The sequence below is a fragment of the Quercus suber genome, unplaced genomic scaffold, assembly GCF_002906115.3.
Source record: "Quercus suber isolate HL8 unplaced genomic scaffold, Cork oak 2.0 scaffold_835, whole genome shotgun sequence".
In the NCBI taxonomy this organism is placed as follows: domain Eukaryota; kingdom Viridiplantae; phylum Streptophyta; class Magnoliopsida; order Fagales; family Fagaceae; genus Quercus; species Quercus suber.
Window position 1 is genome coordinate 11,447 of NW_027070265.1, and position 25,349 is coordinate 36,795.

General features: G+C 34.9%; 5 protein-coding genes and 2 non-coding genes across 7 annotated transcripts; 4 read left to right on the top strand and 3 right to left on the bottom strand.

Annotated features, from left to right (window-relative positions):
• Positions 1-881: 881 nt before the first annotated feature.
• Positions 882-2,956, top strand: LOC112006303 (pentatricopeptide repeat-containing protein At2g36730). Its single transcript, XM_024038585.2, has one exon. It carries the CDS (start codon positions 1,044-1,046, stop codon positions 2,637-2,639), a length of 1,596 nt encoding a protein of 531 aa, XP_023894353.2. The 5' UTR covers positions 882-1,043; the 3' UTR covers positions 2,640-2,956.
• Positions 2,609-6,771, bottom strand: LOC112006304 (2-hydroxy-palmitic acid dioxygenase mpo1). The gene is made up of 4 exons (XM_024038586.2): positions 6,254-6,771; positions 3,229-3,291; positions 3,075-3,146; positions 2,609-2,984 (listed from the first exon to the last, which is right to left on the bottom strand). The coding sequence occupies exons 1-4, from the start codon at positions 6,602-6,604 to the stop codon at positions 2,868-2,870; spliced, it is 603 nt and encodes a 200-aa protein (XP_023894354.2). The 5' UTR covers positions 6,605-6,771; the 3' UTR covers positions 2,609-2,867.
• Positions 6,772-9,312: 2,541 nt separating this feature from the next.
• Positions 9,313-14,815, top strand: LOC112006305 (uncharacterized). The gene is made up of 3 exons (XM_024038587.2): positions 9,313-9,389; positions 9,516-9,554; positions 14,176-14,815. The coding sequence occupies exons 1-3, from the start codon at positions 9,313-9,315 to the stop codon at positions 14,813-14,815; spliced, it is 756 nt and encodes a 251-aa protein (XP_023894355.2).
• Positions 14,816-18,382: 3,567 nt separating this feature from the next.
• TRNAI-AAU (transfer RNA isoleucine (anticodon AAU)) lies at positions 18,383-18,456 on the bottom strand. Its single transcript has one exon. It is a non-coding gene; the product is annotated as a tRNA-Ile (tRNA).
• A 1,172-nt stretch (positions 18,457-19,628) lies between these two features.
• Positions 19,629-21,317, top strand: LOC136065042 (photosynthetic NDH subunit of subcomplex B 4, chloroplastic-like). The gene is made up of 6 exons (XM_065767698.1): positions 19,629-19,852; positions 19,949-19,993; positions 20,117-20,276; positions 20,381-20,436; positions 20,532-20,603; positions 21,075-21,317. The coding sequence occupies exons 1-6, from the start codon at positions 19,757-19,759 to the stop codon at positions 21,201-21,203; spliced, it is 558 nt and encodes a 185-aa protein (XP_065623770.1). The 5' UTR covers positions 19,629-19,756; the 3' UTR covers positions 21,204-21,317.
• Positions 21,318-21,444: 127 nt separating this feature from the next.
• TRNAI-AAU (transfer RNA isoleucine (anticodon AAU)) lies at positions 21,445-21,518 on the bottom strand. Its single transcript has one exon. It is a non-coding gene; the product is annotated as a tRNA-Ile (tRNA).
• A 1,172-nt stretch (positions 21,519-22,690) lies between these two features.
• LOC112006313 (photosynthetic NDH subunit of subcomplex B 4, chloroplastic) lies at positions 22,691-24,379 on the top strand. Its single transcript, XM_024038599.2, has 6 exons — positions 22,691-22,914; positions 23,011-23,055; positions 23,179-23,338; positions 23,443-23,498; positions 23,594-23,665; positions 24,137-24,379. Exons 1-6 carry the CDS (start codon positions 22,819-22,821, stop codon positions 24,263-24,265), a joined length of 558 nt encoding a protein of 185 aa, XP_023894367.1. The 5' UTR covers positions 22,691-22,818; the 3' UTR covers positions 24,266-24,379.
• The last annotated feature ends 970 nt before the right edge of the window (positions 24,380-25,349 follow it).

The window sequence follows — 25,349 nt, forward strand, 5'->3', positions numbered from 1 at the left end:
TTTAATCATGCCCAATGTGTTCAAATCTAAATTGGGCTTTCTTTTTATTCTACGTTTAAAGTTTAGGCAAATTAGACCCAGATTATTAACGGAAAAAGACATAAAAGTGATACGGAATAATTAATCTAGGCAGGCTAGCTCATTCAAAAAAGATTACCTTCCATGTTTTGCTGGAAAGGTGAAACCCACCATGGCGCATAGAAGAAAGAATGATCCTACACACTACCTTATAATACTGCTCTTCCATACCATTGCTATAAGAGCTCAAATAAATGCTAGTGACTTATCTCCTAATCCTCACCTAATTGGATTGAAAAGCAGATTATAGTTCCTTTTTCTACATTATGTTCTTTGAACCTTAAGCATGCAAATAGTTATGCAGGTACATGCTTAAAATTGGTGTAAAATCTGGTTTTTGAGATCTTCATGTGGAGTTTAATTGACTAATGATATTTAGTATTCACCACCAAACAAACACATTAGGTTCAATTGCATTGAATACTAAAATGAGAGTCTTTGGGTAAAAACTTTGAAATACGTGTGTCAAAAAAGTACATAAAATCCACTTATAGTTTTCCGAATAAAACACCCTTAAATTATGAATGTAACACTCAAGCCAATGTGGTATTTTTTTTTTATGTATAATTTGCTTAATATTCATGAAAATAAATAATGAGGTGCTCATACGATGACATATATATGTATTTAGATTTTCGAGTTATATTTCGAGTAAAACAATATCATATGTCCCATATTTGTGGGTTTTGTATCACACTAAAAAATTTCTACTGTTGAAATGCAACACAATTAACGATTTACATATAAAACAACATCTCTCTAAGAGTTAAGTTTGAAGTGCTGCTCCAGCTTCCGAAACGGAAACTACCTAAGTTTTTTCTCCTTTCTACTGATCAAGAAAGTAATAGACTCGGTTCTAGAGAAGACCCTATATACTCTTATAATGTCACATTTTCAATGCTAAAAACAAAAACCCATATTGCTGTGCCCTTGGGAAGAACCATTTGAACTGGGACCGAATAGTTATGATGACCGTTATTACCCGCCTAAATACAAACCTGGTAGCTCCTCTTTGTTTCCGAGGCAAAGCAATACAGTTGCTTTTTCCATTGCCTTTCTCAAAGCTCAATCTCTCTTCTTTGTCTACCAATTCAGCAACCAAAACTGTAAGCCCAAATAACTTTGCCTTTAAAAAGGAGCAAAGAGTTATGTCCCTTTTCAAGCGGTGTTCCACCATGAAAGATTTGAAGCAAGTCCATGCCCATGTAATCCTAACCGGCCTTTACCAAAACCTCTATGTCATTGGCAAAATCATTGTGTTTTGCGCAGTTTCAGAGCATGGAAATATGGATTATGCGGTTTTAGTTTTCGATAAAATCAAAAACCCAGATGGGTTTCTTTGGAATACAATGATTAGAGGGTTTGTGAAGACTAATCAGCCAGAAAAGGCTTTTGAGTTCTATAAGAGAATGCAAGAGAAAGGAGAGGTGGCAGACAATTTCACATTCTCTTTTTTGCTTAAGTTTTGTGGGCAATTGGGGTCAGTTATGTTGGGGAAACAGATACATTGTGATACTATGAAACATGGCTTGGAGTCTCATGACTTTGTGAGGAATACATTGATTCATATGTATGGCATGTTTAAGGATATCGAAACTGCACGCCGACTGTTTGAAGAAATACCCAGCCCAGATTTAGTGGCTTGGAACACTATTCTCGATTGTCATGTCAACTGTGGGATGTGCAAGGAAGCACTTGACCTGTTCTTGCTGATGCAGCGGATTGGCATGGAGCCTGATGAGGCTACATCGGTTGTGACCCTCTCTGCGTGTTCAGCATTAGGTGCGTTAGATTTCGGGAGGTGGGTTCATTCCTGCATTAATCATACTAGCCTTGGTGACATTGTATCGGTGTGTAATTCACTAATTGATATGTATGCGAAGTGTGGAGCAGTTGAAGATGCGTGCAAGACATTTAATAAGATGAAAGGGAAGAACCTGGTGTCATGGAACACTATGATTCTAGGGCTTGCAACGCATGGGCATACAAATGAGGCACTGGCAATTTTCTCAAAAATGTTAGAAGAAAAGCTTGTGAAACCAAATTATGTTACTTTCTTGGGAGTTCTGTGCGCTTGTAGCCATGGAGGGATGGTAGATGATGGGAATAGATATTTTAGTGTCATGATCAAAGACTACCACATCCAACCAACAATAAAGCATTATGGATGCATGGTGGATATAATGGGACGTGCTGGGTTCGTGGACGAGGCTTACCAGTTGATTAGGAGCATGCCAATGGAATGCAATGCCATTGTATGGAGGACATTGTTGGCTGCATGTCGGGTGCATGGAAATGTTGAGCTTGGGGAGAAGGTTAGGAGCCATCTATTGGAACTAGAACCAGATCATAGCAGTGATTTTGTTCTCCTTGCAAACATGTACGCTAGTGTAGGTCAATGGAGTGAAATGACCAGAGTGCGAAAAGCAATGCAAGATAGACTAGTTCAGAAACCAGCGCCTGGTAATAGCTTCATTGGCATTCAAGGCAGTATGAGGTTAAAGATGGAGACTGAAGATGGTGGCAAACATACAAGAACACGTACTGCTCAAGTTCATTAATATGAGAAAGATGGTTTTCTTACAAACATACAAGATGGTTTTCTTTGTAGTGTAGACATACCTTCCAAGGTAAAATGGGTTCACAAACTATATTAAGAAGTCCGGACAAAGTTATAAATTTATATCATAAACTTTAGCTCAACACAAGTGGGAGTAAAAACCAATTCTCTTGTCCTTTACAAAGGATTAGCTGAAATTTATTTTCACCTATACATGCACCGTTCAAGCCTAGGAGATTTTCTTTTGTTTCTTGATTTTCCATTCTTGGATTTCTTTATCTACCTTTGCTTTCACAGTTGAATGGAACCCTGGATACGGTTCATATCCAAAAATTGACTGAAGAGCCTGCAAACCAAAAAGAACAGCATATTCAAATCATTTTTAAAATGAGGAAAAAAAAACCTTTAGACTTAATTGAGGATTATAAATGGCTACCTCAAGCAATACAAAGAAAGGAGCCATTAGGAAGGCTTGAAGAAGGTTGTCCAGAAGAGCTGGTGCTCGTCTCTACAAACAAAGATAAATTTGTGAAATGTTCAACATGATAGGAATTAACAAGCAATGCATCATGTTCAAGAAGGGTGATTACCTCAAAGACCCCATGGCCAATAAACTGTCCAGTCCAACATATCAACTGAGCTGCTAGTACAACCTGCATAATTGATGTTAAAGACATTTAAAACTCAGTAGGTCTGACAAGTGACAATGCATGAAGTAATTGTCAAAAAAGTTAAGGAATTATACTTTAATAGTCCTATTTTCTATGGGTGAATTATAGTAGTAAAGATTTCTAATTCACAACTGAATCAATCTCAAGGAAAAGAAGAAACTAGGATCTTCAGCACATTGGCATCAAATTCCACAGGGGAAAAAGAAAAGAGAAAAAAGGGCCACAACTCACAAGGAGGCACTTGAAGATTCATCCTGGGGTTTTGTCTTCCAAATTTATAAAAGAAACAAAAATCTGGCTTTTAGTCATAATGCAGGTTGAGTGTCTAAAAAAAAATTGGGGGAACATTTTCTCTAGAGAGTTGAGACTGAAAAGGATGTTTTGATCAACCCTGGACCCTGGTCACCAACTTTGTAGGATTGTAGCAGAGGCAAAACATACCAAGACACACATAAATTTTTCTCCAATTATTATATTGTGCGAGATATTTGGCCATACCCAACTGCAGTTTAAATATGATACCATATCAAATGGATTAAATAGCACTTCCCTACTTGTTCTCACGGAAAGAAGGAAAATTGCACCATAGTTTGTTATGTGTTTGTTCATTTCTACTTTTGAACTTCAAGTTCTGATTGAGAAACCCCTTTTTGTTTGTTTGTTTGTTTGTTTGTTTTGTTTTTGTCTCTTCTTGACACAGTTCATCTTAGTGTTCTCTAAATGTTTTTTTATTATTGAAGCACTTTTTTTTCATTATAATTTTTTTTTCCAGCAAATGCTCCAAAATCAAAATTGTAACATACACTTATTTCAAAGGTATTTAGTTAGGTACACAAAATAAACAACTAAGATAACCCAGATGAGCCTCATGATGTGACTAAGGAACCCCTAAGTCCTAACTGGTTCCCACTATTTTGTCTTGAATTGGGAATGACAAAGTATAATTCCAGAGAATATCAAATGCATAGGGTATAATACACACAATTCTTGTTTTTTCCGAAAGCTTTAAAAGAAACCTTGCTAGCTAATCAAGCAGTTCAAGATCGGCCACTTGTTTATTAATACCACATTCAAACATCTATAGGAATGATTTCACTGACACACTCATGCTCTACAGTATTTCCCAATGACTAGCTTAAGCCCTTGTATATTTTCGACATAGCCTCCAAACAAACAGCAACTTTTTAGTATTCAGTATTGCAACATTAAAAATAATGACAATATCTTGGAAAGCAAAGAAAATTTTTCCTGAGGGGAGCAGAGGAAGGAAAAAAAAAAAAAAAAGAGATGAATAGATGTGCAAATCCAAAATTCAAGAACAACCCAATGGCGGGACCAGCCTAATAATGAAAAAGTTAGGATCTATAAAATCTCCTGATTGATATCGCTTATATGTTTTAAAAGAAAATACCTAACCTATGAGCATGAAACCAAGCATTTTATCTTACACAAGACTGCAAAACTTATTTATGAAACAAATCAGCCATAAAAGTGCAGCTATAAGACAGAAATGATATCCATGTCAATGTAAATATAGGATATATGGCTATATGCTATAAGCCTATAGCATGCTTAACTAGGATGTTCTACAGACAACAAGACAAGAAAGAGAATTTCTATCAGAAAGGAAGAAACAAAAATTGAACATGATCTTATTACCAGTGTTTCTATGTTACTATAAGAGAATGAAAAAACACCCATATGCATATTGTAACTGTATTGTTTGTCTTTAGCACTCTGTCTTTAGCATTGACTCTTTAATAGATAAAGATTAATGCACTGAATTCAGATTAATGTGTAACTGTTCGTAAAGAAACGTAATAAACAAGGGACATACCATTTCTACAGACAATTACATAAAGCAAATGAAGAATAAAATTGAATTGGGGGTTGGGGAGATGGAGGGGTGATGACAAGGGAGAAAGGGAAGGGAAAGTTTGACATCTAGTGGCAAATTTTGAGAAGCCATCACCACTACTAATCCTAATGAGTTTTAAGAATTCTGCAAAGGGATTGTAGCCTGCTCTCCAATCATAAACTATTAAGCTTAAAATGCTTTCTGAAACTAAAAACATAGTGGCAAATTTGGCACTAAAGTTTGACATCTTAGTGGTAAATTTTGAGAAGCCACCACCACAACTAATCCTAATGATTTTTAAGGATTCTGCAAAGGGATAGTAGCCTGCTCACCAATGATAAACTATTAAGCTTAAAATGCTTTCTGAAACTAAAAACATAGCCATTTCCATGGTGATCCCAAATAAGGACAACCAAGCAAGAGGTTGCAAACAAAAGCAAGATCTACATCATATTGAGCAGCACCTTCCCACAATAAAATAATTCATGACAGCTAAAAATTGAAGCAGAAAAAAAAAATGACATTCTGTTGAGTATGCTTCAAACAAAACAAAGATGGAGACTATTTCAAAGCAATATTGGGTCAACCGTACAAGTCATGAGTTGCCGGTTAATGGAAACTGAGACAGTGCCTTAAAGAGGACACCTAGTTGTCTTCCTAACCAAACACAGCTCTGAGCACAAAAAATCCAATCCAACAGTAGATATAAATATAAATAGAAAAGACAAACAACTGATACAACAAACAAACATAATCCAGAACCAGAACAAACAGAATCCACCTGAAATTAATTAGGCTCAGTTTGGATGCCAAGAAAACCAGACAAAAATTGAAATTTTAAATTCTTTTAATATCATATTCTATTGTATTCTGGTTTCCTCTATCATATTCTATTGTATCCTGGTTTCCTCAACTAAGTCAAACAATATCCCCCACCCCCAACCACCCAAAAAAAAGACGAAAACTTTACCATCAATAGAACTAAATTTTCTTTCTTTTCCACATTTTCTCAGTGACCAAACATAGCATAAAGGCATATCAAGTCCAAAAAACAAATCTGATAATGAATATACAGAAACCCATTACCTTCCAGGCCAGAGAGTACCCAAGACGACTAGCAAGCAAGCTAGCTCCAACCCAGCAGAAAAAACACAGCAAAGCAGCCAAAGACCCAGCTTTCTTATCAAAAGCCACATAGAAGAGGCCATAGATTAAAGCCAACAAGAACCCAAAATTCAAAACCAGTAACCCAGATGGGAAAAGCCCAATCTGAAAGGAAGGAGTGTAGAGAGCTGGGGTGAAGTACAAAAAGACAAGGGAAGTGAAGAAGATTGGCCAAACAAAGATCATGTGTATCACAATATTGATTGGGTTGCTATGGTATGCCCCATAGAAAGCAAAGTGCCTCTCAAGATCAAACAACCCGGTTCTACCCATGATATCTAATGTTTTTCTTTTCTCAGAAAAGAGGTTGGTTTTGGTTTTGGTCTTGGTCTTGGTTTTGATGAGAATTGAATAAGGGGAAAATATTTTCTGGGAAAGATAGTAAGAAGAGAAAGATGATGAAAGAAGTTGGTATGAAATTACATAGATAAAGAGAGAAGGATAAGGAGTTGGAACTGTTCGAAAACCACGAGAGCAAATACAGCGGCTTGGAAGTTTCCAATTTTTTATTTTATATTTTATATATTTTTTTTAACTCACGTTACTTAACTTACTTTGTATTTCCTTAACATTTTGATAACAAAAAAGTTTCTTTCTTTTCACTATTTTTTTTTTTCCCCAAGAAAATGTTTAATCAATAGGGGCAACGGTCATGATGGAGCCAGCTCGTGGAAACCGAGCTGATGATCGTTGGATTCAGTCCTCGCCTATAGTTCGGATTAGCCTTCTTTTTTTCCTTTTAACAAGCATATGGTCCTATATTTAGTTTACATATAGTCCTAAATCTGGAGGAGAGTTGCTAATGGTTGACTGGTAGACTTCAATCTCTTATGAATTTATCTAATCGGTTAAGGATCCATAGATATCCCCAAATTTTTTTATTAAAAAAAAAAAACATAAATTTCCATGTTTACTAGAGTTTTTTATCCAACCACTAGACCAATAGTATGTGGCAAATGAAGTTTTAGAACTTAGGATTTCTGGCATGTCCTTAAAGTAAATAAGAATCAATAAACAAATTAGCAAATAAATAAATTCAAAATGCACAATAAAAAAGAGTCCACTCTTTTTAGGATTTATATATTATTGTGGGCTTTTAAATTTTTTTTTTTATACCTTTATATATATAAGATCTTTTTTGATGATTAGACATTAAGAGTTTTGTAACTCAACAGGGGATTGTCATATCATGGAATATCTCCTCAACCTCAACTATTAGGAGGGGAAAAAAAGTAATAGGCGTTATCTATATCATATGTGCACCCATGTCTCATCTAGATTTGTGTGTGAATCCTATTGAATTTTGTTTTTGACCCATTTTATTTTCTTATTTTCCAAACCTAGTTTTTGGGTTAATTTTTCTTTTTTTTTTTGGTTGGAATTTACAAGTCATTTATTACCATTTGCCTTGGATAGTTGGCTTCGCCCTATCCTATGCATGTCAAATTTTGTACCAATTAATGTTATTTATTATTCGATTCATAAACCCATTTTTATGCATAATTTTAGATTACAAAAACTTGAAATTTAAACATTTAATTGATAACATAGTTATTAACTTTTGATCTTTCAAAAATTTTACGAATATAAAAAATAGGAAAAAAATGTTATACAATAGTGAACTTGTCAAAATTTACGCTCAATAAAAAGATTGGTCACATGTGTAGCACAAATTCACAATATTGATTGGGTTGCTATGATATGCCCCATAGAAGCAAAGTGCCTCTCAAGATCAAACAATCCGCTTCTACCCATGATATCTTTCTTTCTTTTTTCTCTCGAAAAACAGGATGGTTTTGGTTTTTGTTTTGATTTTGATGATAAATATAGGGGAAAGCACTTTATGGGAAAGCTTGTGAGAAAAGAAAGATGATATAGAAAGTTGGTATATGCGTATATAAAAAGATAGAGAGAAGGATAAGAAGATTTGAATTGTTGCAAAACAACGAGCAGATACTACAGCTTGGAAGTTTCTCGTTGCTTTATATTTCCTTGACATTTGACAACGAAAAAGTTTCTTTTTTTTTTCTTTCTTTTTTTGGGAAAATATTTAGGAGGTGTTTGGTACATGCACTTAAAAACATATGTTTTGTTGTTTGAAAACATATGTGAAAATATGTGTAAGTGAAAAAGTATGTAGAAATATGTATAACGTTGTTTAAAAACTGAAAACATGTGTTTGAATTGTCATACCAAACAGGGCCTTAATCAATGGGGCAACTATCATGATGGAGCCAGCTCATAGAAACCAAGCTTGTGATTGTTGGATCATGTCCTTGCTTAGCATTCAGATTAGCCTTTTATTTATTTATTTATTTAATGATGCGTTATATTTCGCTTATATGTGTGTTTAATGCCATATATTTAGTTTCGAGCCAATCCCAAGTCTCGAGGAGGATTGCTGTAAGTTGACAACTACACGTCATTTTTTTTATGAAATTGATCTAATACAGATACTCATTAAGATGTTTCAGAATTCAGGTGGTCGATTTAATCTAATTTGTTAAGGATTCATAATTAACCGCAAATTTTAAAGAAACATGAATTTACATGTTTATTAAAGTTTTTTTTTTTTTTTTTTTGAAAACGGTATGAACTTTCATTTATTCAAATGTGAAATATCATAATACAATTCATCCAGCACAGGTGGAGGATTGTCCTCAATCCAATACATGTCTTCCATTACATTTTTTGCATATCTAGCTAACCCATGCGCCACGGAGTTAGTAGCTCTCCTCACGTAACTAAAAGACACCTTTCAAAGACCCTATGTAAGCCATTTGATATCTTGGGTGATATGACAAAGCCATTACTAGTCCGCCCCTGAAGCTGAGAGTGAAGTCATAACACTGACGTTATCTCCCTTAACCACAAAATCTGTGAATCTCGCCTCTCTCGTGAACTCCAATGCCCTTCTACATGCTAGTAATTCGGCCTCTGCACTATCTACAACCTATGGACCTCTTGCTAACATTGCTACCATGACCTCACCCCTCACATTCCAGATCATCACCCTAACACCTAAGCAGTTCAAGTCCGAGAAGATCGCAGCATCAAAGTTCAACTTGAAAGCATTTTCAGGAGGAGGACGCCATGCAGTATCACCTGGACAAGTTATAGGAATCCGTAGTTGTCCCTGTGCATGATGGAAATCCTCCAATAATTCCTTTGCCCGTTTATTTAGCAACTTTAGATCCTTAAGTTTACCACCAAAAAACATCGTGTTTCTTTGGTTCCAGATAATCCAAGTTTGAACTAAGAATAATTCAAACTTAGCTATGGAAAGTTTACCCAGCAATTCTTGAAATAAATGGAGTACATCTTGCTACCTTTGACCGCATTTTTGTAGTCTGATCATACTACCCGACCATACATCTTTCGCTACTGCACATTCCCATAAAGCATGGATCCCTGTTTCAGCCCTCCTTAAACAGACATACACCAATCCTCCTCAACAATTTTCCTCAGCATAAGATTGTCACGTGGGGCAATATATTGTGGCAAACTCTCCACCCAAACACTTTAATTTTATTTGGCACATTAAGCTTCCATATTTAGCCCAACCTAACATCCTATCGGCCCAGAAGACTTTTGCCCAATCCTCTGCTTTGAAAACCTGTCTCAATACACGATAGCTTGATTTTACAGAGTATACACCCTTTTTATTGTGTAACCAAACTATGGCGTCTGGGGCATGTCTGTGACTCAATGGTAACCTCAATATAGCATCCGCATCATCCTTGTGAAAGTGTGCAATAATGAACTCTCTTCTCCACCATTTTAGGTTCGGGTCAATAAGTTCAAAAACATACCAGTCCCTTCCTATCTTGTCTGGAGGGTGAATCACTCCATTTGTGGGTGGTTAGGGATCCACTTGTCAGATCGAACCTTGATTTCAGTTCCATCACCCACCCTCCAACAACACCCATTGTTTAAGATCGGCTTTGCTGCCATAATACTCTTCCACACATAGGAATTGCTTTGTGAGTCTGAGGCTTCCATAAACTGACTTCGTGGGAAATATCTAGCCTTAAAACATTGATACATCAGTGACTCATGATAGTGTATTAGTCTCCACCCTTGCTTTGCCAACATGGCTAAATTGAAGGAACGAAGGTCTCAAAAACCCATTCCCCCCATTTTCTTAGATTCAGTGAGTTTTTTCCAACTCCTCCAATGAATTTTTCTTTCATTCCCCACTTGTCCCCACCAAAACCTGGCACACATGGCATCCAATTATTCACATAGTCTTATAGGAAGTTGGAACACCCCTATGGCGCATGTGGGAATAGATTGAGCTACTGCCTTTATTAACACTTTCTTCCCTACTCTAGATATTATCTTACCCTTCCACCCCTGGAGTTTTTTTCCAAACCTTATCTTTAATATAAGAGAATGTGTGATATTTTGCTCGACCTACCAACATTGGCAAACCCAAGTAAGTATCAAATCGGTCCACTTCCTTGACTCCTAAAGAACCTTTTACCCAATTCTTCTATTCTATAGGAGTATTACCACTAAAGTACACCGATGATTTCTCCAGGTTGATACATTAACTCGAAGAACTAGCATACATCATCAAGATTTCTGTAATCTCCTTCACTTCTTGCTTGTTGGCTTGGCAAAACAAAAGAGAATCATCTGCAAAAAACAAGTTAGTAATCCGTGGGGCTCTTCTGCAAACAAATACTCCTTTAATTCGTCCTCCAATTTTGGTTTTTATAAAAGTGAAGTAAAGCCTTCTGTACATAAGAGAAAAATGTAAGGTTAGAGAGGATCTCCTTGATGAAGTTTCCTATATGGAGAAATATTACCATAAGGTATACCATTAATAGGAACAGAAAAATGAGCTGTAGTTACACAACCCATCACTCTATCCACCTAAATCTCTGGAAAGCCCAACTTCTCCATAATACCACGTAGGAAATTCCATTCAACTCGATCATACGCCTTACTGATATCTAGTTTAAGTGCCAGGGACCCCCTTCTTTCCTTTTTTTCTCCCATGCATTGTGTGTAGTGTTTCATAAGCCACTAAGACATTGTTAGTGATGAGGTGGCCTGGTACAAAGGCACTTTAGGTTGGAGAAATAATATCAAGGAGAATCGCTTTAGTCTATTGGCTAACACCTTTGAAATAATTTTGAAATAAACTATACTCATATTGCTCTTATACCCAAAATTAAATGTTTACTAAAATTTTATCCGACCACTAGACCAATAATTTATAGTAAATATAGTTTCAAATCTTAGGATTTTTGACATTTCCTGAAATTAAATAAGAATCAATAAACAAATTGGCAAATAAATAAATACAAAACGCACAATAAAAAAGGGTCCACTCTTTTTTGGATTTATATAATATGGTTTATTTTTTTATATATACCTCTATATATATATATGTGTATATATATATATATATATATAAAGTATTGTTTAGTGATTAGACTTCGTCACAAAAAAGAAAAGAAAAAGAAAAGAAAAGAAAAAGATGAGACGTGGGATGCGCATATGATATAGATAATACGATAATACCAAATAATACTTCTTTTTTCTTTTTCCTTTTTTTAAAGGGTCATGTCTCATCTTGATTTGTCCGTAAATCCTGTTTAATTTTGTTATTAACCAATTTGATTTTCTTATTTTACTAACTTTTTTTTTTTTTAGAAAGATTTAATCTCATATTGAAAAGGAAAGAGACTATTTTATCCTTTTTAATTGTGATAATTAGTGAGTTAATAGGGACAAAACTAGAATTCGAAATCGAAAGGGGCAAATATAATTTTCTTGAGTGGGGCAAATAAANTGCAGTGTTGAGACTGTAGCGGCGGCAACAGTAAGAAATTTTTTTGTTTTATTCATTTTTATTTTAAGTAAATAACCTATATATGTCAAAGATTTTTATTTTTGGCATTTGGAGAAGCTAAATGCGCCAAGGAATGGACTGGATTTTTTTTAAAATCTTTTTTTTTTGGGGGTTTTTTTTTTTAATGAATATGAGAGGAAAGTGAATTTTAACTAAGACTGAAATTAATTTACAAACAATTTATATATTTTCTCCGTCTTACTTTTTTTTGTCTTCTATTCCATTTTGAAATATTTTAAAATATTATACTGTTTTTAAAAATAAAAGTCATTAATTTACAAATATTTTTATTATACTTCTATTAATTTACTAATTCAATTTTTTGATAAATTTTTTTAAGAATAGTTTTGAAAACTTATACATTTTTAAAAAGTAAATAAGACAATAAATGATATTCCTTTAAAAAGTTTGACATTTTAAACAAGACAAAAAAAAAAATGAAAATGAGGGGTGAATAATTTTTTAATTTACTAATTAAGGCAATAAATGAAGTTTTAAAAAATTTAGGGGAGGGGGCCACTGTGACCCCCTTCTCCCAAAAAAAAAAAAAAAAAAAAACCTACGCTCAAGCTAAACTTACATCCATGCCCACACACAAAATATTAAGGGTTGTGTTTATTATACCCGTGTAATATAAACTGAAAACATAACTTTAACTTATGAATCATGTTTTCAAGTTAACAACACAGTTTGTGCATAAGAGGAATTTCTCTCACTTTAATGTTGTTTATGTTTTGGTGACACCAATGTTAATTTATTTTGGTAGTTTGAAAAAAACATATTGTGGGGCCAGAAAATCGGGTAGCTTTGGCCCACTCCAAGCCAAGCCCAAATGGCCCACGCCGAGGATGCATGATGGGTCCGAGGATGACCTTGTCCTCGAGCGTCTGAGACCTCGGAGAAACACGAGGACCACCCCACCAAAGGACTCCTAGAATATCCGAGGAGGAGAGGGCCCAGTGCCACGCGTTGGCAACAGAAGTACGGAGAAGGGGCAAGCCCTGGGCGAACTGTCACCTCGGCATTGAATACGCTCACCTAAACCTTCTGGCCACATTAATGGGGATGTAACCCCTTGACAGGGCAACATCGATCAGGGTGAGCCACCTGAGCACAGATATGGCCTCTGATGGGACAGACAGTCAGAAGGGAGGCCAATAGATGATTAACATGAGGAGGAAGAGAGAGATATATAAGAAAGGAGAACAAAGTGTAAAAGACGAGAGAAAGGAGTTTGGAGAGGAAAAATCTCCTCGGCCATGGTCCGAGGAGCATCCCCCAGTTGTAAATTGTTCTTAGTATCTTTCAATAAAAGAAAAGTAGTTGATGCCTCTTGGAGGCCGGTGAGCGCCTAAACCTTTAACCCACTCTCTACAAATTTATTGTTCTGGGTTCGTTGGGCCTGGGGGAACCCATATCCTTTGGGCTACAACAAAAACCGACCCTACCATTGGCGCCGTCTGTGGGAAGGATTAGTGCACTGACCGACGCAACAGACGATGGTTCTAAGTAATCATTCTACGGAAGATTGGTGGTGATTCAAAAAAAAAAAAAAAAGAGAGCTANTTTTTTTTTTTTTTTTTTTTTAATTATTGACGTTGTGGTAGAATTAAAACACTCATTAGCTCAATTGGGAATTACTGTATTATTTTCAATATATAGAAGTTTAGAAGTAATTGGTTTTCTAATTATAGGAGGAATAGGAGTATTTGTTTTTTTCCGATAAAAATTTTTATAAGGTGGTATTTGAGTATATCTTTGAAATTTATTTTATTTTTACTTTGAGAAGAAGTCTCCTAAATCTAATAGGAATAGGACTTAACACAACTATATATATATATATATATATGCATGTAAACACATACTATAGCATAGGCAAAGGTTAACGAGTCCTAACAAGTCTCACTCAGTTTCTTCTGCTTTCTTGAGTTCTTGTAGTCTTTGTTAGAATCTTTTTACGTTTTCCAAACATGTCAAGCTCCTACCACGATTATGATATCGAGGTTTGGCAGCAAATCCAACCCTGGAATCAGCCACCATCGCACAAGACTTCTCCCTTGTGGGATGGCTTTCGCATCGATTTTTACATCACCAAGGTAGCGAGAGTGAAGAACTACGACAGCAACAGCAACACACCACCGAGTACTGTCTACGAAGAACAAAAATCTTCTGAGAGAGAATCGGGTTGGCTCCTCAAAGATGAGGCCATGTGTACTGACAACGATGGTGTCATGTCCACTTTGCTTAGCGTGATGCTCAAGTTGCCGAAGGAAAAACATGGTGATTTGTTGCGAGAAATAGCAACTGTCGCTCGATGCGCCGGGGCATCAAGGATGCCCATTGTCGTGAACATCAAGAAAGAGTACACGATAGTTTTGGACACCACGGAGATATATGATGAGGTGAAGCCGATTCCAGCGTCTAAATCTTCCATTGAAGCTTTGGAGAAGGTCAGGTCGAATTCGGATGGAGAGTGTATTATCTGTATGCAGGAGTTTCAGATTGGTTCTGAAGTCACTAGCATGCCATGCTCCCATGTTTATCATGGACATTGTGTTGTCAAGTGGTTGAAGACGAGTCACTTCTGTCCCTTGTGTCGATATCTAATGCCACAGTGATGGTTGAGTCTGGGAATTCAGAATCAGTTTCTTGACTAAATTTGGTTTCTTTGTTAGTGATATATATGTTATATGTGGTTCATGCACAGTTTGTTTGTAAGGATTATTAGTTGTTATTGAAGTTTGTTTCTTTTATCTTTTTAATCTTAGCCGCCATGAAAAGTTTTGTACTAGAACATCTTGACTGAAAGTGAGTTTGAAATTCATGGATTAATCCTTTCTTGCTTCTTCTTTTGTATATTACAGTGATTTTCTTCTTCTTCTTCAATGTGGGGTTGTTGAATATTTCAACGATTTTATTTTATTTGCTTCTTTAATCTTTATTCTATTGAATATATATATATACATATTTGGCTTTCAGGTTTATAAGGTTTTTTCCTATGGATTTTATTTGTTTCGGCGAAGATATATTTCTTGGAAAAATGTAAAGAACGTACAGAATAATTAAGTATGAATTCTTACAACATTCATGTGATGATAGTGGCACTTGTACTATCTTCAAGAAGTCCTCCCAATGATTCCAATCCAATAAGAATAAAAATCCTCAATCCAATAGTGTTTCGCTTTATACTTCATCAATAGCCCTACATTTTTTATTTATAAATAAATAAATAACCCAAGTTTAAAGCTTCATTAGGTAGAGTATGAAATTGAACACTCAGATTAAGACAAAATTTTATGGACAAAGTTTGGTTACAAACTTTGTTATAGCCATTGGAAGCAACTCTCACTAAAAACATTAATATGACTATATATTTTGAAAATCTAACCGTTAGTTTCACGTTTTTTATACTCAACCTTCCCGTCCTCCATAAAAATTCTCAATCTAAACTGCGATGGGCTTGGGATCCCAGAGACAATTCATGAACTCTACTGTTCGGTTAGAGAAAAAGGTCCCTTAGTTTTTGTTTCTCTATGAAGCTCATCTTGATTTTCATGGTTTTTTTGTAAACTTGAAGAAGAAATAAGGTTTGACCTAAAGCATTGAAGTCTTACATATCTTCACTCTTCCTACTGGTCTTTGATCCCTCCTAAATCGAATCATGTAATCACTTGTTATGAGAATGTTCTTAGCACAAGTCATTTCGCTGAAGGCTTCATTTTGGAACACATTCAAATTGACTATACATATTTGGTTTAAGGAAGTCATAAATTCTACCCCCTCAAGAATTGTACTCCTAGGAAGATATTATGCGTTGCATAAAGGATGATATGGAATTGTTCTGATGCTTATGATCACAAGCTGATACTTACATAATGGAGTTTGTGGAATGTGACCATTGTTGAATTAGTGGATCTTTCAAACTCAAAATAGGATCTGTGTTATTGGAAGTGGCTTGGATTTGTAAGGTTGAAATTTATCAACCATCTTGTTGGCTTTATTCCGTGCTAATTTGCTTGTAATTCAGCACTTAGTAACCATGTATTTAGGTGGGATTCATGTAAGGGTAGTGTATGAAGAGAGTGTGAAGAAAAATTCAAGTTTGTGCAAAGAAGTAGAGTTTCGCGGTTAGGACTCGCGGCTGACTCGCGATTGGCAAGCTGCCAACTGCAAACACATGAGAAGCATACGGGGGAACTGAAAGGTCGCGCCAACTGTCGCACTACAGGACAAAAGCCCCAGGTTGGCCAGGCAGTTACCTTGCGACTTAAACTCACGACTTAGACAAGTAGCAAGGTCAAGCCACCAAGTTACCTTGTTTAGCAAAAATTAACTCTTCGTATTCCAAACACACACCACTATATATAGACTCTTATATCCACGAAATCAAGAGAGCTTCCAGAGAGAATTTTGTGAGAGAAACCCTAGAGAAAAACAAGATTGCCTTATCCCCAATCTTTATCTAAGAGACTCTTCAAATTCCTCTACTCTCTTCCTCTCCATTGATACATCCTTGAGAGGCTATTGGCCAAATCTTTTTCTCATCACACCCACGTCTGTGAGAAGGTACATTTGGTGCTAAGGGAAGCAGTTTGGAAGGAACCAATGTCTATTGGTTGATGCTATGGTCTAGTCTAGTAGCGGAATCCGGTAAGCTAAAGAAGAAATAGGTTCTGCGCAACCTCGTTGGAGCAAGAAACTTGGAGGGCTTAGGTACACTAGGTAGATTAGGCTTGGAGGGTCTTCTACTATTCATATATCCCAACTACATTCTTTAGTGGATTATTTACCACTTGGAGGGTGGCAGAGAGATTTTATGCCGAGAGCTTCAGTTTCCTCTTCGATAACACATCGCGTGTTGTCCTTGTGTTTGCATCTCTCTTTTTTTATCTTTGCCTTTTATTTTCTGTTGTGGATGTAATTATAATTGACTTAGATTGTTTATCAATTCTGTATTTAGCTTATGTTCATATTCCGCATATTAATTGTTTGATAATAAGCTTGAATTGATATTTTGTAATTTGGGGTCTAAACGTTCAAAGGTGTTTTACACGCATTTTGAACTTTCAGGATTCATGAGGATATTAAGTTGATATAGGAATATTTTGTTAGTATATCCTTTGTTATTGTTTCTTTATGATGTATTCATGTAGCTCTAGCTTTTGCTAGTGCTGCAATAGCTGTTAATAGTTGATTTTCTAGAAATTTTGTAAGTATGAAAGATATAAGAAAAAAATATTATCCGATAGTAGATTTGTCAAAATTCATATTCAATAAAAATATATTGACTAAAGTTATAGACTTGTAGTCATTAGCTACAACAAAATTTATAACCAAACTTTATCCAAATTTTATTATTTTCAAAATATAAGTAATTCTTTCTATTAACCCATTCAACAGAAATTCATGAATGATTGTCCATGTAAGACAAGAAATGTTTTAGTATGTTGCTAATTGAAATTTACTTCTAACTGTAGTTATTAGTATCATACGAATCAGTAATTAAACCATCAAATTGGTAAACTGTGCAAAATGAAACCAAAAAAAAAAAAAAAAAAATTAAGAATACTAATCTGCACGGTTTCATTTGATACATATATACTTTTTAATTCTCTCATGAAATATTGTTATTAGACTTTTTGGTGTGGAAAAAAAAAAATTTGTTGTCCTTTATCTCATACTACTTTTTTGAAATATAATTTAATGATTGATTTTTGAAATAAAGATTAGAAAAATTCTCATACCTTATTCAAAATGCCATACAAAATCTTAAATGGAAATTGATTTTCTAGTTATTTTTCTCTAGTTGTTAAATTTGAAGGATAAATTTTATTTCATTGGCAATAATTTTTGGATTATCAAAAGTATAAAACATGAATTACACAATCTTATTGGCATTGAAATATGATTTTTAAAAAGTTTCAAAAAATGAAGAGTTGGGAACATGGGAATTGGACGGGAGTTTAAAGTTTAAACTTCAATAGGAGATTTCCTCCCAAAAAAAAAAAAAAAAAGCCCTTCCATAGGAGATGGCTCGGCCCTACGTGACTAATTAGATCCCCAGTCCAATCGCTGGTGAGTTTTTAAAAGGGGGAAAAACTATATAAAAAATGAGATGGGTCGGGCCTACGTGAGTAATTGGATCGCGGTCCTATCACTTGAAAAACGAAATTAAATATTAAAAGTGGCCCATGCAGGTCTCGAACCTGCGACCTTCGCGTTATTAGCACGACGCTCTAACCAGCTGAGCTAATAGGCCAGATGGAAATATTTAAAAAATATATATTTATATATATTTTTATATGGAGCTACGGATAACCATATCTTGGTGAAAAAGAAAAAAATGGATTTCAATTTCATATAAATAAATGCTGTATTCACAAAAAATTTTCAAAAATTGTAAGTGGTAACTTGTTATTAGTTATTATTGGTGGTAAAAAAAATGATTTGATGGTTTATTCAATTTAGAACCATTAACAACTTAATGATTTATTATAAAAATATTGTGAATATAACACTTCTATATGAGAAATGGAATCCACAAATTTTTTTTGTTTGTTTGTTTGTTTGTATATTTGGTAAGTTATCCAAGAAACAATGCTATATATGGACATATTTTTCTCTCAATAAATGGCATTGGCACTTATGTTCTATTTGTTTTGAAGTAAAATATTTTCTAGATAATCTTTTCTCATTTTTAGATGTTTGTTTGCAAGCAAAATATAGTCAAACTTGTAAAATATTTTCCGTTGATAGTAAAATCCTTTATAAAATTTTGTAAAATGTTTTATCTTTGAAAATTTGGTAAAACATTTTCTAAAAACACAGAGTGACTTCTCTTCCCCTATCTGGTCACTAGGTCATTGATCCGATGGCTGGAGACATCGCTCTAGCAACAAGTGTTGGCCATCTAGTGGCTAATAACTCCACTCCTCGACTAGTGCCAATGGTCCAATGGCTGGAGATGTCGCACTGGCAATCAGTGTCGACGGTTCAATGGTCGAAAATGTTGCATTGCAACTTGTGTTGGAAGTCCAATTACTAGAGATATTGCTCTGATGGTGATCGTCAGCAGTTTGGTCATCAAAGCCACCGCTTTGTCTGTTGATTCCAGTAGTCTGGTCACCAAACCTTGGGCACCAACGACTTTGGTGTTGAGATATTAGTTTTAGTGGTCTGTTTGAAAAGTTTTATTTGTCATACTAAAAAGCTGAAAATATTTTACATGTATATTTTACATATAAAATATTTTATGCTTAGAAATATTTTACTTCATAACAAAGCGATAGCTGCAATTATCAAATTAGAACCTAAGAATACTTTTTCCATGGGGACGGACAGATTAATACATGGTGAGTCCTTTGAACAAGGGATATGTGAGTCATTTGACATAACATTATGGCTTATTCTTTCCATATCCAATTAGTTCCTTTTGTGTAATGGAAGGGTGGATGCAAATGGTTCGAAGCTTATCCACTTTCCCTCCCACACCACCAAAATCCAAAGTAGCAACCCAAAACTCTCACATTTCAACATACTAGCTACCTCTCATTCAAAACATGGCTGAAGCTGTCATGGGCTTTACCATTATCAAACCAAACATCCATAGCTTTATCCATACAACAAAATTGGAAGCAAATCCATGTTCAAGATTGGTAAATCTTGCGTCCATTTCCATGATTTCAACATAGTCTCAAAGTTAAGAATTTTCCAAAGCTAGAAACTAAAGTATGTCTGTCTTGCATTTGCAGCCTAGACACTGTTCAGGTACTGGACTTTTTAATGGGTGGCAGCAGGTAAGTTCTCAGCAACTAAACAAAGAAGTGGATTTCATAAATATAAAGAGACATATTTATCAATGGGTCAATTGACTCATTTACACCTCTATAGCATCATATCTTACATTCTTTTAACAATAGCTTGAGGGCAAGAAGAGCAGAAGATCCTCTTTATGTAAAGCAAATGCTCTCCCTGATTGGCCTCTGATGGCAGTTATGGTTGAACATATGGATGGCCAAAGAGACCTTATAACCCACAAATTTGTTTGGCATCTTAGTGACCAAGCCATAAAGAACGTCTGTAAGTTTTTTCATAATTCATTTTCTCTTTTCTTACCTCTTTCACAATGCTTAATTGGAATATGAATTATTACAATTGAATTTGTTCCTTCTTTGTTATCGTAGATGCTTTTTACATCATTTTTACTTGTTGGGGATGCTTGTTCTTTGGTGCCATGAAGGTAGGCATGTCTCATTCTACTCCTTTTGTCGTGTACACTAATTGAAACTTCCTTTTAATTAAAGTCTAGTCTCTTATATAGTTTAGCATGTTTAGGATCCTTTCTATGATTCGGAGCAATATAGGGGGGATGGAGGAGATGGTACTGGAAATTGGGTCTATGAGAAGGTACCTTTCTTGCTTAATATTTAATTGTTGTCTAAATATAATAAAAAGCCTCACTTAAATTTGTTGTCTTGAAACTTTAATAAGTTGCATCAAGCCAGCACTATACTGAGGCTGATAGAGTTCTTTTTGAACTTCTGTCCTCTCTGTCACTGGGTATCTTCAAAAATTATTTTTCATACTCTTCATAACTTGAGGAAATTGATTGAGAAAATGTCAATTGCCAAAATTGTATTAATTTCATAAAGTTAACCAAAAAAAAAAAAACTAATGGTTCACAACTTCACATATTTTAAATATCGACTGTCACCATGTATAACTTTGAAAATGGTTTGTTGGCCATCTATTTGATCTCAAAAGTTTCAAAATTTGGGAAATTATTGCTTGTACGCATGTCATTTGTTGTTGTGGCTACTTCATTTACAGCCCGAGTCCATAGATTTAGATTTTAACTGTGTATATACGATGATGCAGCAAGATGATATTGAAGAATCTTCAAGAGCTGAGTTGTGGCGTGAGGAGCTGATTGAGGAGATTGAGCAGAAGGTTGGAGGTCTGCGAGAGTTGGAGGAAGCTGGCAAGAAGGAGGAGCTTACCAAGTGATTTTCTGTGTTTATGCATTTACTTCCAACTCATTGACTCTAGCAGACAGTATTGTATATAATTTTCAACCTTTGATTCCTTATATGTCACTGATAAAAGCTACCATATTAATTATCTAAGAGGGAAAAAAAGAAAAGACACAGGAATTTAAAAAACTATATAAAAAATGAGATGGGTCGGGCCTACGTGAGTAATTGGATCGCGGTCCTATCACTTGAAAAACGAAATTAAATATTAAAAGTGGCCCATGCAGGTCTCGAACCTGCGACCTTCGCGTTATTAGCACGACGCTCTAACCAGCTGAGCTAATAGGCCAGATGGAAATATTTAAAAAATATATATTTATATATATTTTTATATGGAGCTACGGATAACCATATCTTGGTGAAAAAGAAAAAAATGGATTTCAATTTCATATAGACAAATGCTGTATTCACAAAAAATTTTCAAAAATTGTAAGTGGTAACTTATTATTAGTTATTATTGGTGGTAAAAAAAATGATTTGATGGTTTATTCAATTTAGAACCATTAACAACTTAATGATTTATTATAAAAATATTGTGAATATAACACTTCTATATGAGAAATGGAATCCACAAATTTTTTTTGTTTGTTTGTTTGTTTGTATATTTGGTAAGTTATCCAAGAAACAATGCTATATATGGACATATTTTTCTCTCAATAAATGGCATTGGCACTTATGTTCCATTTGTTTTGAAGTAAAATATTTTCTAGATAATCTTTTCTCATTTTTAGATGTTTGTTTGCAAGCAAAATATAGTCAAACTTGTAAAATATTTTCCGTTGATAGTAAAATCCTTTATAAGATTTTGTAAAATGTTTTATCTTTGAAAATTTGGTAAAACATTTTCTAAAAACACAGAGTGACTTCTCTTCCCCTATCTGGTCACTAGGTCATTGATCCGATGGCTGGAGACATCGCTCTAGCAACAAGTGTTGGCCATCTAGTGGCTAATAACTCCACTCCTCAACTAGTGCCAATGGTCCAGTGGCTGGAGATGTCGCACTAGCAATCAGTGTCGACGGTTCGATGGTCGAAAATGTTGCATTGCAACTTGTGTTGGAAGTCCAATTACTAGAGATATTGCTCTGATGGTGATCGTCAGCAGTTTGGTCATCAAAGCCACCGCTTTGACTGTTGATTCCAGTAGTCCGGTCACCAGACCTTTGGCACCAACGACTTTGGTGTTGAGATATTAGTTTTAGTGGTCTGTTTGAAAAGTTTTATTTGTCATACTAAAAAGCTGAAAATATTTTACATGTATATTTTACATATAAAATATTTTATGCTTAGAAATATTTTACTTCATAACAAAGCGATAGCTGCAATTATCAAATTAGAACCTAAGAATACTTTTTCCATGGGGACGGACAGATTAATACATGGTGAGTCTTTTGAACAAGGGATATGTGAGTCATTTGACATAACATTATGGCTTATTCTTTCCATATCCAATTAGTTCCTTTTGTGTAATGGAAGGGTGGATGCAAATGGTTCGAAGCTTATCCACTTTCCCTCCCACACCACCAAAATCCAAAGTAGCAACCCAAAACTCTCACATTTCAACATACTAGCTACCTCTCATTCAAAACATGGCTGAAGCTGTCATGGGCTTTACCATTATCAAACCAAACATCCATAGCTTTATCCATACAACAAAATTGGAAGCAAATCCATGTTCAAGATTGGTAAATCTTGCGTCCATTTCCATGATTTCAACATAGTCTCAAAGTTAAGAATTTTCCAAAGCTAGAAACTAAAGTATGTCTGTCTTGCATTTGCAGCCTAGACACTGTTCAGGTACTGGACTTTTTAATGGGTGGCAGCAGGTAAGTTCTCAGCAACTAAACAAAGAAGTGGATTTCATAAATATAAAGAGACATATTTATCAATGGGTCAATTGACTCATTTACACCTCTATAGCATCATATCTTACATTCTTTTAACAATAGCTTGAGGGCAAGAAGAGCAGAAGATCCTCTTTATGTAAAGCAAATGCTCTCCCTGATTGGCCTCTGATGGCAGTTATGGTTGAACATATGGATGGCCAAAGAGACCTTATAACCCACAAATTTGTTTGGCATCTTAGTGACCAAGCCATAAAGAACGTCTGTAAGTTTTTTCATAATTCATTTTCTCTTTTCTTACCTCTTTCACAATGCTTAATTGGAATATGAATTATTACAATTGAATTTGTTCCTTCTTTGTTATCGTAGATGCTTTTTACATCATTTTTACTTGTTGGGGATGCTTGTTCTTTGGTGCCATGAAGGTAGGCATGTCTCATTCTACTCCTTTTGTCGTGTACACTAATTGAAACTTCCTTTTAATTAAAGTCTAGTCTCTTATATAGTTTAGCATGTTTAGGATCCTTTCTATGATTCGGAGCAATATAGGGGGGATGGAGGAGATGGTACTGGAAATTGGGTCTATGAGAAGGTACCTTTCTTGCTTAATATTTAATTGTTGTCTAAATATAATAAAAAGCCTCACTTAAATTTGTTGTCTTGAAACTTTAATAAGTTGCATCAAGCCAGCACTATACTGAGGCTGATAGAGTTCTTTTTGAACTTCTGTCCTCTCTGTCACTGGGTATCTTCAAAAATTATTTTTCATACTCTTCATAACTTGAGGAAATTGATTGAGAAAATGTCAATTGCCAAAATTGTATTAATTTCATAAAGTTAACCAAAAAAAAAAAAACTAATGGTTCACAACTTCACATATTTTAAATATCGACTGTCACCATGTATAACTTTGAAAATGGTTTGTTGGCCATCTATTTGATCTCAAAAGTTTCAAAATTTGGGAAATTATTGCTTGTACGCATGTCATTTGTTGTTGTGGCTACTTCATTTACAGCCCGAGTCCATAGATTTAGATTTTGACTGTGTATATACGATGATGCAGCAAGATGATATTGAAGAATCTTCAAGAGCTGAGTTGTGGCGTGAGGAGCTGATTGAGGAGATTGAGCAGAAGGTTGGAGGTCTGCGAGAGTTGGAGGAAGCTGGCAAGAAGGAGGAGCTTACCAAGTGATTTTCTGTGTTTATGCATTTACTTCCAACTCATTGACTCTAGCAGACAGTATTGTATATAATTTTCAACCTTTGATTCCTTATATGTCACTGATAAAAGCTACCATATTAATTATCTAAGAGGGAAAAAAAGAAAAGACACAGGAATTTAAAAAAAAAAAAAAAAATGAAAGCATTGAAATCTATGACATTACTTGATAAGACACCAATTGGTTTTGGTGTAGAAAATTCAAATTCAAGTCCACTATTTGATAATTAAAGACTTAATCAATTAAGCTGATTGGAACTAGATTTATGGAATTGAATCAATGCCTTTTAATATACATACTCCCACATACATTCATAGATGCTCACACATAGTGCACAAGATCAACATAGTGTATGTACATTATACATGCAAATGTAATACTTAATACTAATATGAACAATAAAATTTTATCCAATTTGCACCTTCTGGCCATAGGGTTAGCAAATAACATGTTGTATAGTATGCCATAGCCCCCATTGTATTCTTTGTGTGAGAGAACCGTGTGGGGCTGAACTCTTTGGTGTTGGTCAGAACAAATGGATCGTCTCTTAGTCTTTTGATTTTCATCTCTAGAAGCAATAAAGATTAAAAAAAAGAAAAGAAAAAGAAAAAGGCAACTGTTAGACATCCCATTTTCTCCTGGCCTATACCTGAGGTAACTGGTCTTGATGACAAAGAAGTCTCAATTGCTACCAAAATGATTAGCACAATGTATTAAATTCTATAGCTCAAATTGCAAGACCCGAGCCCATTACAAAAAAATCATTAGTATAGTTTTTTTTTTACCAAAGTGACATATTTCTCTCGCACACTAGTGCATGCCAATGTGAGGTGGTGTAAAACAAATGGTATGTTTGGTTAAGGTGATAAAAAAGTAGAATGATAGAAAATATTGGGAAATGAAAAAATAAAGGGATAGAAAAAATTGTAATTTTCCTTAACTTGTGTTTTGTTAGGAGGTGGACAAGTGGAAGAGTAAAAAACTCTTTTGTTTAGTTGAGAAGAAAAACGAGATGATAGAAAATTGTGTTTTTATAAATTTACCCTCATGCCCTTA